General features: G+C 50.5%; 2 protein-coding genes across 2 annotated transcripts; both read right to left on the reverse strand.

The window, feature by feature from the left end:
• Nucleotides 1-9,099: 9,099 nt before the first annotated feature.
• On the reverse strand, nt 9,100-10,929 carry QC764_122400 (uncharacterized protein; the record flags this gene model as incomplete). Its single annotated transcript, XM_062943473.1, has 1 exon — nt 9,100-10,929. One exon carries the CDS (start codon nt 10,927-10,929, stop codon nt 9,100-9,102), a length of 1,830 nt encoding a protein of 609 aa, XP_062806596.1.
• An 822-nt stretch (nt 10,930-11,751) lies between these two features.
• QC764_122405 (uncharacterized protein) lies at nt 11,752-13,644 on the reverse strand. The gene is made up of 4 exons (XM_062943474.1): nt 13,196-13,644; nt 12,720-13,133; nt 12,433-12,663; nt 11,752-12,371 (listed from the first exon to the last, which is right to left on the reverse strand). The coding sequence occupies exons 1-4, from the start codon at nt 13,530-13,532 to the stop codon at nt 11,863-11,865; spliced, it is 1,491 nt and encodes a 496-aa protein (XP_062806597.1). The 5' UTR covers nt 13,533-13,644; the 3' UTR covers nt 11,752-11,862.
• Nucleotides 13,645-13,695: the final 51 nt, after the last annotated feature.

The raw sequence follows: 13,695 nt of genomic DNA on the forward strand, positions 1-13,695 counted from the left end.
GACGAAGCCGCCCTGCGAGAGCTTGTGGATGCCGTTTGAGAACTCACCAAGTTGATTGCGGCTAAGGAGGCAGCGGAAAGACCATCCGACAAGTTTACCGGAAAGACTACCCGACCTGGGATGTTGGTACCGATGGGCAAGAAGAGGAGGAATATACGGAGCCGGCAATCGACCTACATACCTGCGCGTGCCCGGCTTGCCCAAACTCTCTGCAACCAGCCGGATAACCAGACTTCGAAAACCGGCTACAAAATCCGTGTTTATACACCGGACCTGCTATTCAGCGACCAAGTGCTAAAGAAACAAGTGTCGAATCATCTTCCCCCTCTGAAACTGCAGAGGTATCAGGAGTGACAACAGTAATGGAACTCTCGGAATCACTGGAGGTTTCAGTACAGAAAACGCTGAAGTTTTGCCAATGGGTATGGTGCTTCCGTGGACGAGCTTGCCCTTTGACTCCCAAGAAAAACCCTGATATTTCAAAGTCCAGTAAGGCAATGAGCCTCTTGTTGGGGTCGAAAATGTTCTGGTTGAATATAGCTCCTCCATTGATGTAAAGGCGCTCACCGCTCACAATATTCAATGGGAAGTTCTGATTCCCCATGAGACAAGTTTCATCTCCGATGCAGCGTGGACATTGCTTCTTGAAATCATGTCGTCGGTCCAGTGTGGGCGAGCAAAATGGCGCAATCTGTACTCCGATTCCCACACAAAGTTTCCTTTTCCTATTTCCACACCCTTCCTCCAAACCCTTTCTCCAACCTCTTCCTCCAACCCCTTCCTTCCAACTGTCCCACACTTTCCTCACACTCCAGCCTCCAAGAATCTACCTCTTTCTCTGTATACAGCCCGACATGTTAATTTTTGTTTTCAACCAGTGCGGCATAACAAATGGAATGTGACTCGCGGCCCACACCCTCGGCCAGCGCGGCAGGGAGTGAATCCCAACAAATGGTTGAGATATTTCCTACACGGCTTACGTCTTTTCAAAGGGCCCCTGCGGGGCTTAATAAATCATGGCAAAACGTCAAACAGGCCGCAGATAACTCAACGGCAAAGATATTCCTGGACAAGGGCGGCTTTCGCGCTTGATTCGTGTATGTTTTAACCAAAAACTCTAAAGGCCCATAAACGCAAGTAGATAATCAACCGGTCACTCTCCAGAGTAGATGTAAAAACCCAATTGATGACGATCTGCTGTCCGAAACTATAGGGTCCCCAAATACATTTGGCCATACAACTACATCTCCTGTCTTATCAAAGTGCCACCAGTACGTTCTAAAAGTCGTCGAGTTCGGAGCTAGTTTGGCCTCGAGACCATAACCATAATTCTCTCGCCTCCCCCCCCTCTTGTAGGTGGTCTAAAATACTTTTCAATGACACCGACCGAGGAACAAAAAATCTAGATCCAAATGCAATGCATCTTGCTCCGCACCAAGCCGAGGTGATCTGGAACTGGATGCCAATTGAAAAGACAGATGAGATGTATTGCTGATGGTGACATATGGAAGAAATGCAAGTGGCGATGCGGAGTTTCGGGATTGTAGGGAAATAAATAGGGTGTGGTCTGGATGCCACCTGGTCTGATGATGGTCAGAAATACTCGTGTTTTTATCAGACGCTGAAGCCTGGTTGAAACTCATCAAAGCTCAGTTGTACCTGTATACACAATACATCTGGTCATCGCTTCTACTGAAACGGTTTGACCCACGTGCTGTTGTACTTATTGCGTTGCTGTTTTAACAAACTGACTCCGGTAACCACATCCAGCATCAACAACATCACACTATTGTGCCATCATCGTCTCTTGAAAGTATTACAATGCGAAATGGATATTCGACAGGTGGATTATATGAACGGTATGTTCTGTCATTAATCACTTGCCGTCGGAGTTGAACTTTTGATGTCCCATCACTTTCCGAGGGGACTGGGCTTTCCCAGGATTTGGGTAACTTGATGCGGTCAGATGCCAGCTGCGCTTCTATACCTGACGAGCGGGGCAGCCGGTCGAGTAATTCCGAGCAGCAAGCGGTAACTTTAGGTACCTCATTTGGTGAGCCGAAGAGGAGGAAAGGATAAGTCCCGGAAGGGCCATAAGATGTTGGCACACAATTCCTTCAACGCTTTCGTCAAGGAATTCACAAAATAACATTCTCGTACGCCGTTGAACCGTCCCCGCAAAAAGACCCGCACTCACCTGCTCAGCTACCTCCCTCGAGATGGCCAGCCGCACGCCTGCACCATCATGAACTCCCTCCCACTTTTGCTCTAAGCTCACAGGTCCGACGTTCGCTCAGCATTTACCAAACCCGATTACTTCCGACCGATTTCCCCGATTGTCATCAAGGCGAACGCCCTGCCATGAATCCGAAACGAACATACCAAGACGAAGACCGTCTACGGAACGCATCGTACAACATTACTTCTGGCGAAGGAAGGGTTTGGAGGAAAGGAGGAAGGGTTTGAAAGAAGGATTTGAGAGAGGGGAAGGGAATGGGCATTCGTCAGGTTAGGAACCATTATTTTCCTAGTTAGGTGTCTTAGCTCAGCCCCCAAACAAGTGAACGGTGTAAGAGACTCTGGGGCACTTGAGCTGCCCTGGCCAATGCAGGAGCTGACGAGCGCGTTACTGTTTTAATGTCACATAAGCGCCTCCCGCCCTTTTGGAAGGTCGACGGAGTGTCAAGCCACTTATTTGTTGCATTTCTGCGCCCTTCCATCCGGCCCTTCCATCCGGCCCCCCTATCCGGCCCCTCCCTCCGCCCCTCCAACTTGGTTATGATGCCTTGTGCTCCTAGAAATGCTAAGCTAAGTAATGCTCTCCCGGGGAGTATTATCTGTTTTGGCGCCAACTCCCTTATCGTTATTATTTATCGCGACTAAAAATAGTTCGCGTATTAAAATAAATACAGTATGCTCCTGTCATGTGCATTTGGCCGAATAAATTGCAATTAACAGGCAATTCAACACGAATTCCGTTAAGAGTCCCCCCCTAATAGCACGCACGACCAGCACCAACGACGGGTGGTCTGTATAGTGGAAAAGGAGCCAGGGTATGGATCGTGATGATCAGTAGAATATGGTTCCCACCAGTGCCTTGACGGAGGACATGGCGTGTCAAAGTTCTCCAGAGCAAGTGAGGGTGATCTAAAGTACGTCAGATCCTGACCATATTACGCGGGAACAAAGTCGAAGTTCATCTTGCGTGCGACTTCCGGCCAGTCCCAGACGGCCAACCACTCTCCAGCACTCATAAGCCGCCAGACCTCCTCGAGAACACTCAGGTGACAACACCATCAAGGATCTGGGATGTGGCATCAGGATCCTGCACACAGACGATAATTGTTGGTTCAGCTACTACCCAGCTATCTTTCGATCATGCCAGCGCTTATATTAACATAAATATCGGGCGTTTCCAAATAGCCGCAGCCACCATGGAAAGATCAAAACAACTGGGTAATCCGGTGTGTTATGCGTATGGGTTAGGACAAGACAGGCGCTGGATTACCTACAATAACAAGGATGTATTATAGTGGCCACCGGAATATTATACATACGCTTCTGCCGTACAAGGGTGCAAAATGGCCATTGGTTATTACTCGGGACGTACTATAATATTTTCATTCCCTCGAAATGTTGAACTGTTCGATCTTTATCTTCTTTCTCTCCTATATTTATTTTTTCTTATTTACCACCAAAGGGGGGGTGGAGTACAGTACAGAATACATGTATAGACCAAATAACTCTTTACATTTTCAATCTGGTATCAAAAGATAACGCATATCTTCCCGTATAGGTGGCAATATTATAGTATAGCAATAGCAATTAGCCTCAGCAGTGGTTCGAAGGAGGCGTGGCGTTGGCATGCTGTCCGGCTAGCTTAGCAAAAAGATCTGGAAATAGTGGGTTAGTATCAATCCGAGGTCCTATACTCTTTGATTAAGGTGTTTAACTATCGTAGGATATAATTAGTTGTTTGAGATCTTGCTGGTATTCCCTGGCGGCTCTTTTGGGTGTGGGCTCTTCGTTGCTACGTAGTAAGTGTCGCCGTCTTAGTAAACGCACAAGAAGTCGATGAGTCTAGAGAAGCAAAGGTTCAAACTAAATAGAAAACTATAGTCTAGTAATTTGTTAAGTTTTGCTACTTGCTGACAATACTCTCAACAACATTTCCACAAGAGCCAACAGCCCACCCATATTAACGTCAAAAACTCGGAAGCCAAACTTCGCAATAAAATACCGGTCTTTAGCTACTCTAGCCTAGTTTTATTATTAACCCCCCCCCCCTTATTACCCAACCTTCACGCGCCCTCGACCCACAGAAACCGCCAAGACCATAAACTAACGTAGATAAACAAACCACTTTACTCACGAATAGCTAAGAACGAGTAGGGCGATAGCGATCGGATTCACCTCTTTAGGTCTCGAGGCTATGCGTAGAGAGAGGGAACTATACGTATATAATAATATTTAGACTATAAGATAGACGATAGAAGCCGATCCGTAGTGCGGCAGCACCATCAACGCCCATCGGGAAACATGACACCCACGCCTTATACCCTGTATAATCAGGCTGCGCTCCTCGGCTTTTGCTACGATGGTATTGGCTTCCTGCAACGTGGGAGTAAATAGTAAGACATTGTCAAGCAGTGGCAGGCAAAGATTAGAGAGACCTTCTTCATTTTACCCTTTAGCCCTTTCACGGAGAAGATTATACTCCGCATCTAGAGTCTACGCTTACAAAATAACCCTCCTATGTAGATATTACATGAAGCACACATGAATATCTGCCCTGTTTGCTAGTAACTTGACAAACTAAGGTGCGCATCACCCCAACTATCCTAAATTCAGCCCCAAATACACATTCGAAAGGTTGTGGGCAATCCCTTCCTCTGGTTGAACTGCTGCAGGACCTCAGGATATTGTTCCAAATGCGTGGCGGGTTCCTAAGTATTATCCTTGTACCCATGCCCTACCCATTTAACCAGGTACTCTATCCGCCTTCCTTCTCGACGTAAGTCTAAGTCTCCTTGACCTGGAAGTACTTATCTTCTCTAATATCTTCGACTGTGGAGGTAGTTCTTAAAGAGAGGGTGCGCTACCTTAAGAAAGTCCTCCTTATGAATGATTTGCGCCGCTAAGTTTTGAATGTATAATCGTCCCGCCCATAATTCGTATAGATATTCTACGAGATTTCTACCTCAACAGCTACTACCCCGTCTACCTAAACGCGCTGAAGGACCGCTTTAAATAGTTATTGATTAAAGCTTACGAAAGCGGCTTCGACTATCTTCTTATCCGAAGCGAACCTCCATAAAAGTTGCGGCTTGAAAACACCGCGCTAACTTTAGCGGCGATTTAAACCTTAGGTTAGTAATGGTCTTTAAGCCTGTAGTATTAGCGAGTTAGTATAACGTAGGCGTATCTACCGATTAGTAAGGGCCGAAGTATTTATTTTCTGGCGCTTCCCTCGTAGCGGCCGGACAACATCCTCATCATTGCCCTGCCTGGCGTTACTGCCCACAATAGGGCAGCAGTCCTTCTTACCGTTGGTAGTCGCAATGTCGTCGACGTAAACGATGACTGATGTTTTTACAGAAAGTTGACCCGCTTCTGACGGGCGGACGGCTGTATAGACAGCTCGGTATGAGCCATCCTACGGTAGTTGTTGCTTTTATTCACTGACAGCCTCGGTATGCTTGGCCGATCTTCCTGTGCTTGTAGCTGCACGACAGAATTATCCTCATCTTGCTCTTCTCTGTCGTCCGAAACGAGAGAATGACGTTGTTCTGGGTCACTTGCTTGATCCCTATCGTCATGGCGGCCACGATGCTGAGAGAGGTGCCAGCTGCCTGATTGTGGACCAACCCCACGACCGGAGGTGGCGTCATATGGGCTTTGGGGCTGAAGACGTGGCTCGGCATCCGCCGGCTCAAGCTCGCCAGCGAAGCACGAGTCTGGAAAGAGACCCGGACGGCCAGCGGGAGGTGGCTACGCGTGGGCGAAGCAAGAGCCGATTGAGAGAGTTGACAACAGGCAACAGAGTCAGTATTGTCCCAGAAGTTCCGGAGCTATCTCTCGTCTCCCATGAGTTGGCAAAAGAGAGGGAACGGGGAGAAGAGGAAGATCGATGGACCTTTGACCTGGCCCAGTCCATGGCACCACCCCAAGGCTCGCAGATCAAAGCAATGAACGGAAAACAATCAAAAGACCAGGCAACAGTAACGACCAACAACCAGTCGGTCCGCCCACAAACCCCACCGAGAGCAGCAGAGGTGCCGTTGACGCCTGATGCGACGCCAAAAGAGAGGCCGGCAAATAGTCGTGATAATGGAATGCGGCGAGTGCTTCACCAGGCCGAAGCCGTAGAGGATCGGACTAAGCCGGCATTACAAGCTTCCAGGAGCTTGGTAGGATCGGCTCCCTCACCACCACCGACCCCAGTCCAGAGCCGTCACCAACTTTGGGGGATAAAGAAGCAGACTATCAACGGGCCTTTGACGATAAGTGCTTACAAGCCTGAGTTTCTAGCATCGACTCCGCCATCCCAACATGGAAGAGATTCAATCGTTTGCCCGAACATGGTTTGACGGAGATTCACTCCAGCAGCTGCCCCGTAGCAGAGCACCAGAATCTGGATGAGCACCACATCCACGGCCACGAGCCACGGATGAGGACTACCCATACCCAACAAGCAGTGTGTCGGATAATTCAGGGGCATGGGTTGTGAATATCCCTCGCCCAGCCACGACCTACAATCTAGCAGAGCAGGGACTGGCACGACGGAATGCTGATAATGAATTCAAGCGAAGCGTGCCCAAGCACCACGAGTGGGACGCCATCGAACGAGCACTCCACGTGGCGTCCGTGAGCATGATCAACGGACTTGAACTACCAGTTGAGCTATACCGTGGTTTCGGCGATGTCTCCTACCCAACATCGGACCGACCAGATATCAAGAAGACTCACCCAGTCCGCCAGGGCCTGCCCGTGCGGTAAGATATCGTCTCTGTTCAGGAAAACAACACGACGTTGACTTGAAAAGTATCTTCTTTCCTGCCCGCTATGACCTCACGTCTCCCGCACTCTTGCCAACGCTATTCGCAATCCATGTCGGCGGTTTCACCGTTGGATCGCCTTCCGAAGACGACGTGCGGAACCGCGGATTTGCCGATTGCCTCTGGATACTGGTAATTGCCCCCAACTACTCGAAAGCCCCCTGGGCTCCATTCCCCGGACCCCTGCTCGATGTCGAGGTTCTATATCACGCCGCCCTGAACGATGAGTCGTTGCCCATAGACCGAATGCGAACCGCCATCGCGGGGTTCGTCGCCGGCGTAAGCTTCGCGTTGGGTCTTGCCCAGCTGCCCGGCGTCAAAACAGGTCGAGACCCAAATGTACATCACCAACCTCATCCGCACTTCTCCCAGCCACCCAGATCTAACCCGTCACCAGGGGCGGTGATATCTGTTTGCGGGATTCTAGATTTTACCGTGTCGGGTGTCCCAGAAGCTGAAGACGAGACCATACAAAAAGGATCTGCGGGGTCCCCGAGGTTGGGGCCAAGGGGCTGGATTGGATGGGGAAGTTGTCGCCGTCGAGCGCGTGGAGTCACATACCGTATGGCCATGACGCGGCTGATCCATTGCTGTCGCCATCTTTTGCGAATAGGGGTGAGCTGTCACCGCATGTATTTGTGATTGCTGTTGAGCTGGACTGTTTGGCTCATGAGAGCTGGAAGACTGTTTTAGTTGGGGGAGGGGGGCCGGTGCCAGATCTTGATGAGAGGGTGGGACGAACGGAGAGGGCTCAATGGAGGGGATGTTTGGAGGATGCGAAACATACCAGGTTTTCTTGGGCGGAAGACATGGACATGGAGGATGGTGTCAAGGGGGAGCACGAAATGGCTGCTCGTGCCGGATGTGGTGCATGGGTTTGATTCGGCGAACTGGAGGAATAAATATCTCGGTGGGGATGAAGAGGCGAGGATGGATGCAGAGATGAAGACGATGGCTTATCAAAGGGAAGTGGCAGAGTGGCTGTGGGGGGGTTGTTTGGAGATGATGGTCAAGGTAAGCGGGTTTTGATTTCTGCATACTGTTTAGAGAAACTCCGACGCTCTTGACAATTTTATGATGCTTTTATTACCTACAGTACCTAAACATCTTCGCTCGACTCGGTGACTTTTTGGGGACCAAACTCCTGATCTCATGGTCGCCTTGTCCATCATTACCATCCGCCCAGCGGATGCAAGTTGCCAATAGTCTCAGCGCTGTCCAGGCGGGTATAAGAATACTGCCTTTGCTGCTTTGCGCCCAGTGGCAACGGCCATGTCGGGTGTCATCCTGTCCAAGCTGAGGCTGCCACCGTTGTATGCTGCTTGTGGGGTGTAGTCTCCAGGCTGTCGGGGGTGGGGTTGTTTGGATGGTTGTCAACCGGGGAGGACTTGACTATCCCACCAAGCCAGTAATGGTCTGCAGGTCGTGATGGGGTTTGGGTTCGGGTTCAACATGGGGACGTTGCTGATGATGATGCCGCTTGCGGTCAAACAAGAGGATATGCGTATGTTGTCTGGCGTCCTGTTGTCAACTCTCAGCTAACTATTGCCCCTGTTTACAGCTGTCACCATGGGGCCTGTCACACATATCCGAGTGTTGGGCGGGGGACTATTGGCCTGGCTGTTTGCTCAGCTTTGTTGCGTAGTCATGTCTGTTCTAGCACTGCCGGGCTTGAACTGACTGAAGAGCAAGCGTCTGCCGCTTCCAAGGCTCCTGAGGCCCTTGGAGCGGTGCCGTTTGAAGATTTAATTCTGGTTAGACAGGCCTATGCGGATGGTTATACTCGGCAGATGAGGGCAATGCTGTACTTTTGTGTTGCCGCCATGGTATCGCTTCTGTTTCTTGCGGAGAAGCACCCACGAAGGTTACAAACAAGGGAAGGTGGAGAGCTAGCGGTCCCCGTATGGTTAATGTTGTCACGATGCGGTTTCATTTGGCTTCGTGATGGATACACAGGCACTATACAAGTACGCCACAGATAAAGCGATCCATTTCCATGTCTCCAAACATTCTTACACACCATGCAAAATATCTATCTAGACTAGATAGTCAATCTTGTCGCGTTTCCAGCAACGTAATCGGCGACGAGCGCTTGTGCGTTTTCGATGGCTTTTCTAATCTCTTGAACCTGAACTCCAGCCAGCCTAGCTTGGGTTTTGGCCTTGAGGGTAGCTTCCCGAGCATTGGCAGCCCTCTGTTTGGCACTAGCGATTACCTGGGCTGCATTCACACAGAGTTGCCGTATTTCGTCGTCCACGTCACCGCTGAGGGCGAAGGGATCCCAGTCGTCCAGCTCCTCGTCTTCCTCTGTGGGCTGTTGGATCAACAATTCGTGCCACCGCCCGGCCCTATCATTTTCCGGGGCTGCTTTGCCGTTCGCAAGAAGGTGTTTTATACCTTTGCGAGCAGGGGAATCTGTGGCTGGACGATACCAGTCTATAATTGGGTTGTCTTGTGTTCCCTCACTCTTCCCTCGACGCCAAAGCTTTTCGGATGTGATATTCACCTCCACGCCGCCAACTTTGATGGTGAACTCGTCCGGAATGATGATTGACAAAGGTATCTTGGGCACTTTGGCCTCCTCCCAGTTGACATCCACATCTGGTGCATCTTGATTTGTCTTGTTGCGCTTAGACGGTCTTGGATCTTCTGGCGACCCCTCGTTTGGCCGTTTCCTTGACAGTCTGGTCTGGTTCCCTAGACTGGCATTCCCACGCCCTTCATTTGCGACTTCGCTTGATCCTATCCCGGTCTGTGGTTTTGGGTGTTGTGACTTCTCGAAAAGCACGTCCAGATAGCTAGACTGAAGGAAATTATTCATAACCCTTCTATATTTTGTGACGTCAGCATCGAGCTCAGCCGCGTCGGACTTGAACCAGGTGTCGATGGCGGACAACTTTTTCACCAAATCTCTAGCCTCAGCTAGAGTTTTGGGAGGCGTCTGGATATTGTGCGTGATCTTCTCGTACAGCAGGATGTAAGCCAGAGCCACGTCGAACATTGCATTTTGGGAGCTAATAGGGACGCAGTGGCTGAACGAGCGGAACCATAACTCATCGGTGTCTTCGTCAATCACAATGTCGTTTGCTTGCAGATCCTTGGAAACCAGTCCATATACCAAATTGAGGGTCTTGACACCATCGAGTAGTTTTTCAAGGTGAGCCAATTTGAAGGGTCGCTTCTTGTCTGCAGTTGAAAAGGTATTGATGTTGGGACCCCTTGCGGCCTGTGTGAGGTAGCCCACCACCGACTTCTTTTCGAGAACTGCATGGTGAAAGCGGCCAAGGATTTGACCGTTGGGGATGGTAAGAATTCGATTAAGAACGTACAGATTGCGAAGGCAATGGGAGATTGTCTTTGCATCTTTCGTGCAGTAATATCTGAAATCGGCCTCAACGACGCGGCCTTCCTTGATTGGGCCTCCCTTTTCGCCGACAGTACTGATGTAAGCCACCCTGTCTACCTGGCCTGGTCTCCGGATCAGCTCCAGGAGCTTGTTTCGATAAACAAACCCGCGAAACCCAGGTTCTGTCGGCTTCACAGCCTCGTGCTTCCTATCAACATAGGAAGGCTGGATGGGTATCGTGGATTTACCCGAAGAAACAAGGTTTCCATCGGTATCTGCCACGAAAGTCTGATGTGCAGGAGCCAGCTTGTCGCAGATGGCCGGCAGCCAAATTCTGGCGTACTCGTAAAACTTCTTTTCTGATTCGATTCGGCGCACATGGTTGTCGGGGATCTTGGGAACTGCTTCGGTAGCAAACTGGAGTTGCATGTACTGTCGGCGCTCCTGGTCGAAAAACACACAGGAATAGTGCGTGTCATCCCATTCGTCGTGTTCAAACACGAACCTTCTGTGTTTGGGAATCATGGCGGTTGTCGTCTGATCGTCCAAGCAGGCAAGTAAGTACTGATGTTACCCGTACTTGCCATTTTCTAGGTTATTAATGATGCTGAGTAGGGATTTTAAACAACGATTCGCGACAACAAAGAAGCCGACATCTCGATCCGGAGATAGAGGCTTCCACGTTGGTGACCCGTCCTCAGCACTGCACAAAGGCACTGTCAGACTCGGCACACTTAATACGTTCCTTTTGTGAGCATCAAACAATGGACAGTCTGCAATTGAAAACCCACTGTTAGCAGAGCTTATTTCTTTGCTGTAAAAATGGATCACTCGACTACCCTCTTTGACAGCGGTGAGTAGCAGTGTTGGTGCGCCATGGTGAGGACAAGACCCGTTGGTTTTACATGAAGATGTGACCATTTCGGTTGACGACTTCCCCTTCCGTTTGTTTGGCTGCAGCCTCGGGGGCTTCATAAGCACTGTCCCAAAGGATTTGGTTATTTGGGTCTGATATATGGTTCCTGGCACTCTTCTCTCGAGGTGAGTGATGGCTCTTTCCATTCTCGATGCCTTTCACAGGCAGTCGGGGATTACGCTACCCGTCAGGCATCCTGTGTCCCATCTTATCAAGACGAGGCTAATTCTTGGGGACCCCACAACCACCATGATTGGATGCTGGCGCTTTCCACCGTTCCTTGCAACCTGTCGCGGTGATGTTCCAGACCTGCAACCCCGACAACCAGAGAGGCCAGTGATCAAGTGTAACCGCTGCGGAATTTATTTAACGCGCACTTATGCCCTTGGCTTTTCATTACTTGCTTAATGCACACATTTCTTTTTGACGGATCAGAAACTCGTCCCGTCATCGCTTGTAGCTGACATGTTGTCACCCTCTGCACACTTGCCTGACACCTCCACACACCACCGCCCAATGCAGCAAACAGTCTCGCATCTCAATCAAACAATAACCCCAGTCGGAAACGCCGCTGCATGCACATTTTCCCCAGCATGGCAGAGTTGCGGAAACCCAACAGACATATACGGCACTCCCGCAAGTTGTTCCTCTTCGCCAACAGCATACCCATACTGCATCAGCCCGGTTTGATCAGCATACGTCTCCGTTTGCACATCCTGCCCGTTGTCGACCACATACTCTCCCGCCATAGCAGGAAGCCGAATCATATCGATCGGCAGCGGAAGGGAAGGCAATGACACCGCATTGCCAACAGGTGCAGGGATCCCTTGCCCGGACCCCGTCGGACCAGGTGGAACCTCGAGACAGACCTCGGGTACCGAACCCGACGCCAGCACTGACCCAGCAAGCTGCGGATCGGGGGCGAGGTCACTCATGTCGGGTGGGAGTTCGAGGTCAAAGTCGTTGGCGGTGGGGTTGTAAGCGGCGCTTCGTTTGCGGTATTTGGGTCGAAGGGTTTTGGCCGGCCAGACGTGGATGGTGGATTGGTCGTCTGTTTACGGTGGCCACTGGTCAGCAGTTGGATGAATCGTGGGAATGGAGGTGCTCCATACCAATCTGGCCAGCCTTGAACGATGCCTCTGCTTTGGCAACATGGAATATTTCCTCCAGGATTGGCCTCTTTGCCCCATTTCGGGGCTCTTCTTGGAACCAGGTTGAGATGGTCTCCATGACTACCGATTCCAAGCGTCCAATGTCAAAATTAGCCTCTTGGATCTCGGGATGCTGTCGGTGATGGGGCTCCGTGATGAGTCTGATGAGGTGAACAAGGAGACGAATTCGCGCTGCAGTTTAAAGCGTTAACACCGGACACATTTGTGAGGAAAGGCGGGAAGCTAACGTGTCTTGGGAATGTAGGAAGGGTCAACATGTCGAATTCTGTCATTCTCGTCCACCCCACCATCTTGTGGCCACCAAGGCGGCGCGGCGCTGTCGCCTTTGATATAAGGGTAGTGATGCTTCTTCTTTGGGGCGATGATCTTGATCAGGATCCTGGCCAGGATGATGCATCCTCGCTGTTCAAAGAGTTGGAAACGTCCATCATAAAACTGCCACACAGCTTCTGCGTCCCCGATTCTGAGCGTGTCCGTCTTGATACTCTGCTGGGTTTGGGTCTGGGTTGAGGGCTGGACCGGTAGCTGTAGGGGCGTCGACACCGGCATCAAAGACTGGCAATTCGGCATATAGGCATATCCGATCGACTGCGGATCTACGGCAAGCATCATACCGGCACTGTGGTATAAGCTGATCGGTTCTGCAAAGCTTGGGTTAGTGCTGGCAAGGACAAATTGGGACCTGGGCTGCCAATGTTCAAACCCTGATGGTGATTGCCACCTCCATATGGGGGATCTGGCGGTTGATGATGCGGGAAACTGGCCTGATGGGAATAGGGGTCGAATGAAGTGTATGCCAGGTCCAAGAATGCAGGGGCCAGAGGCAGCAACTCGTCATCAACAGCCATGGTGTTCGAGCTGATGATGACCGCTGGGGGAATTATCCCTTCAAACTCCATTGTGCTTCTGTTTGCTGAATCTTTGGTATCCTGTTGAGTAGCAGAGATTGCTTGGAAAACGGAAATCGACAAGGACAGGAAAACGATGTTGACCTGGAAAGCTCCAGAGCATTGGCACGGCCTTGCAATCGAAATCCACATTCACAAGACGGTTTGCAACACGGCAGAAGCTGCATATCACGCTGCATGGCGTGCACCTTTCACGATGCAGCGCCATTGGACATTCCATATCACCCAACATCAGAGACAGGACGGCTGCAAACACTGCAGAGCAGCAATAGTTGTGCTGCAGGTTTCAACGTTT

This window comes from Podospora pseudoanserina, chromosome 1, assembly GCF_035222485.1.
Source record: "Podospora pseudoanserina strain CBS 124.78 chromosome 1, whole genome shotgun sequence".
Taxonomy (NCBI): domain Eukaryota; kingdom Fungi; phylum Ascomycota; class Sordariomycetes; order Sordariales; family Podosporaceae; genus Podospora; species Podospora pseudoanserina.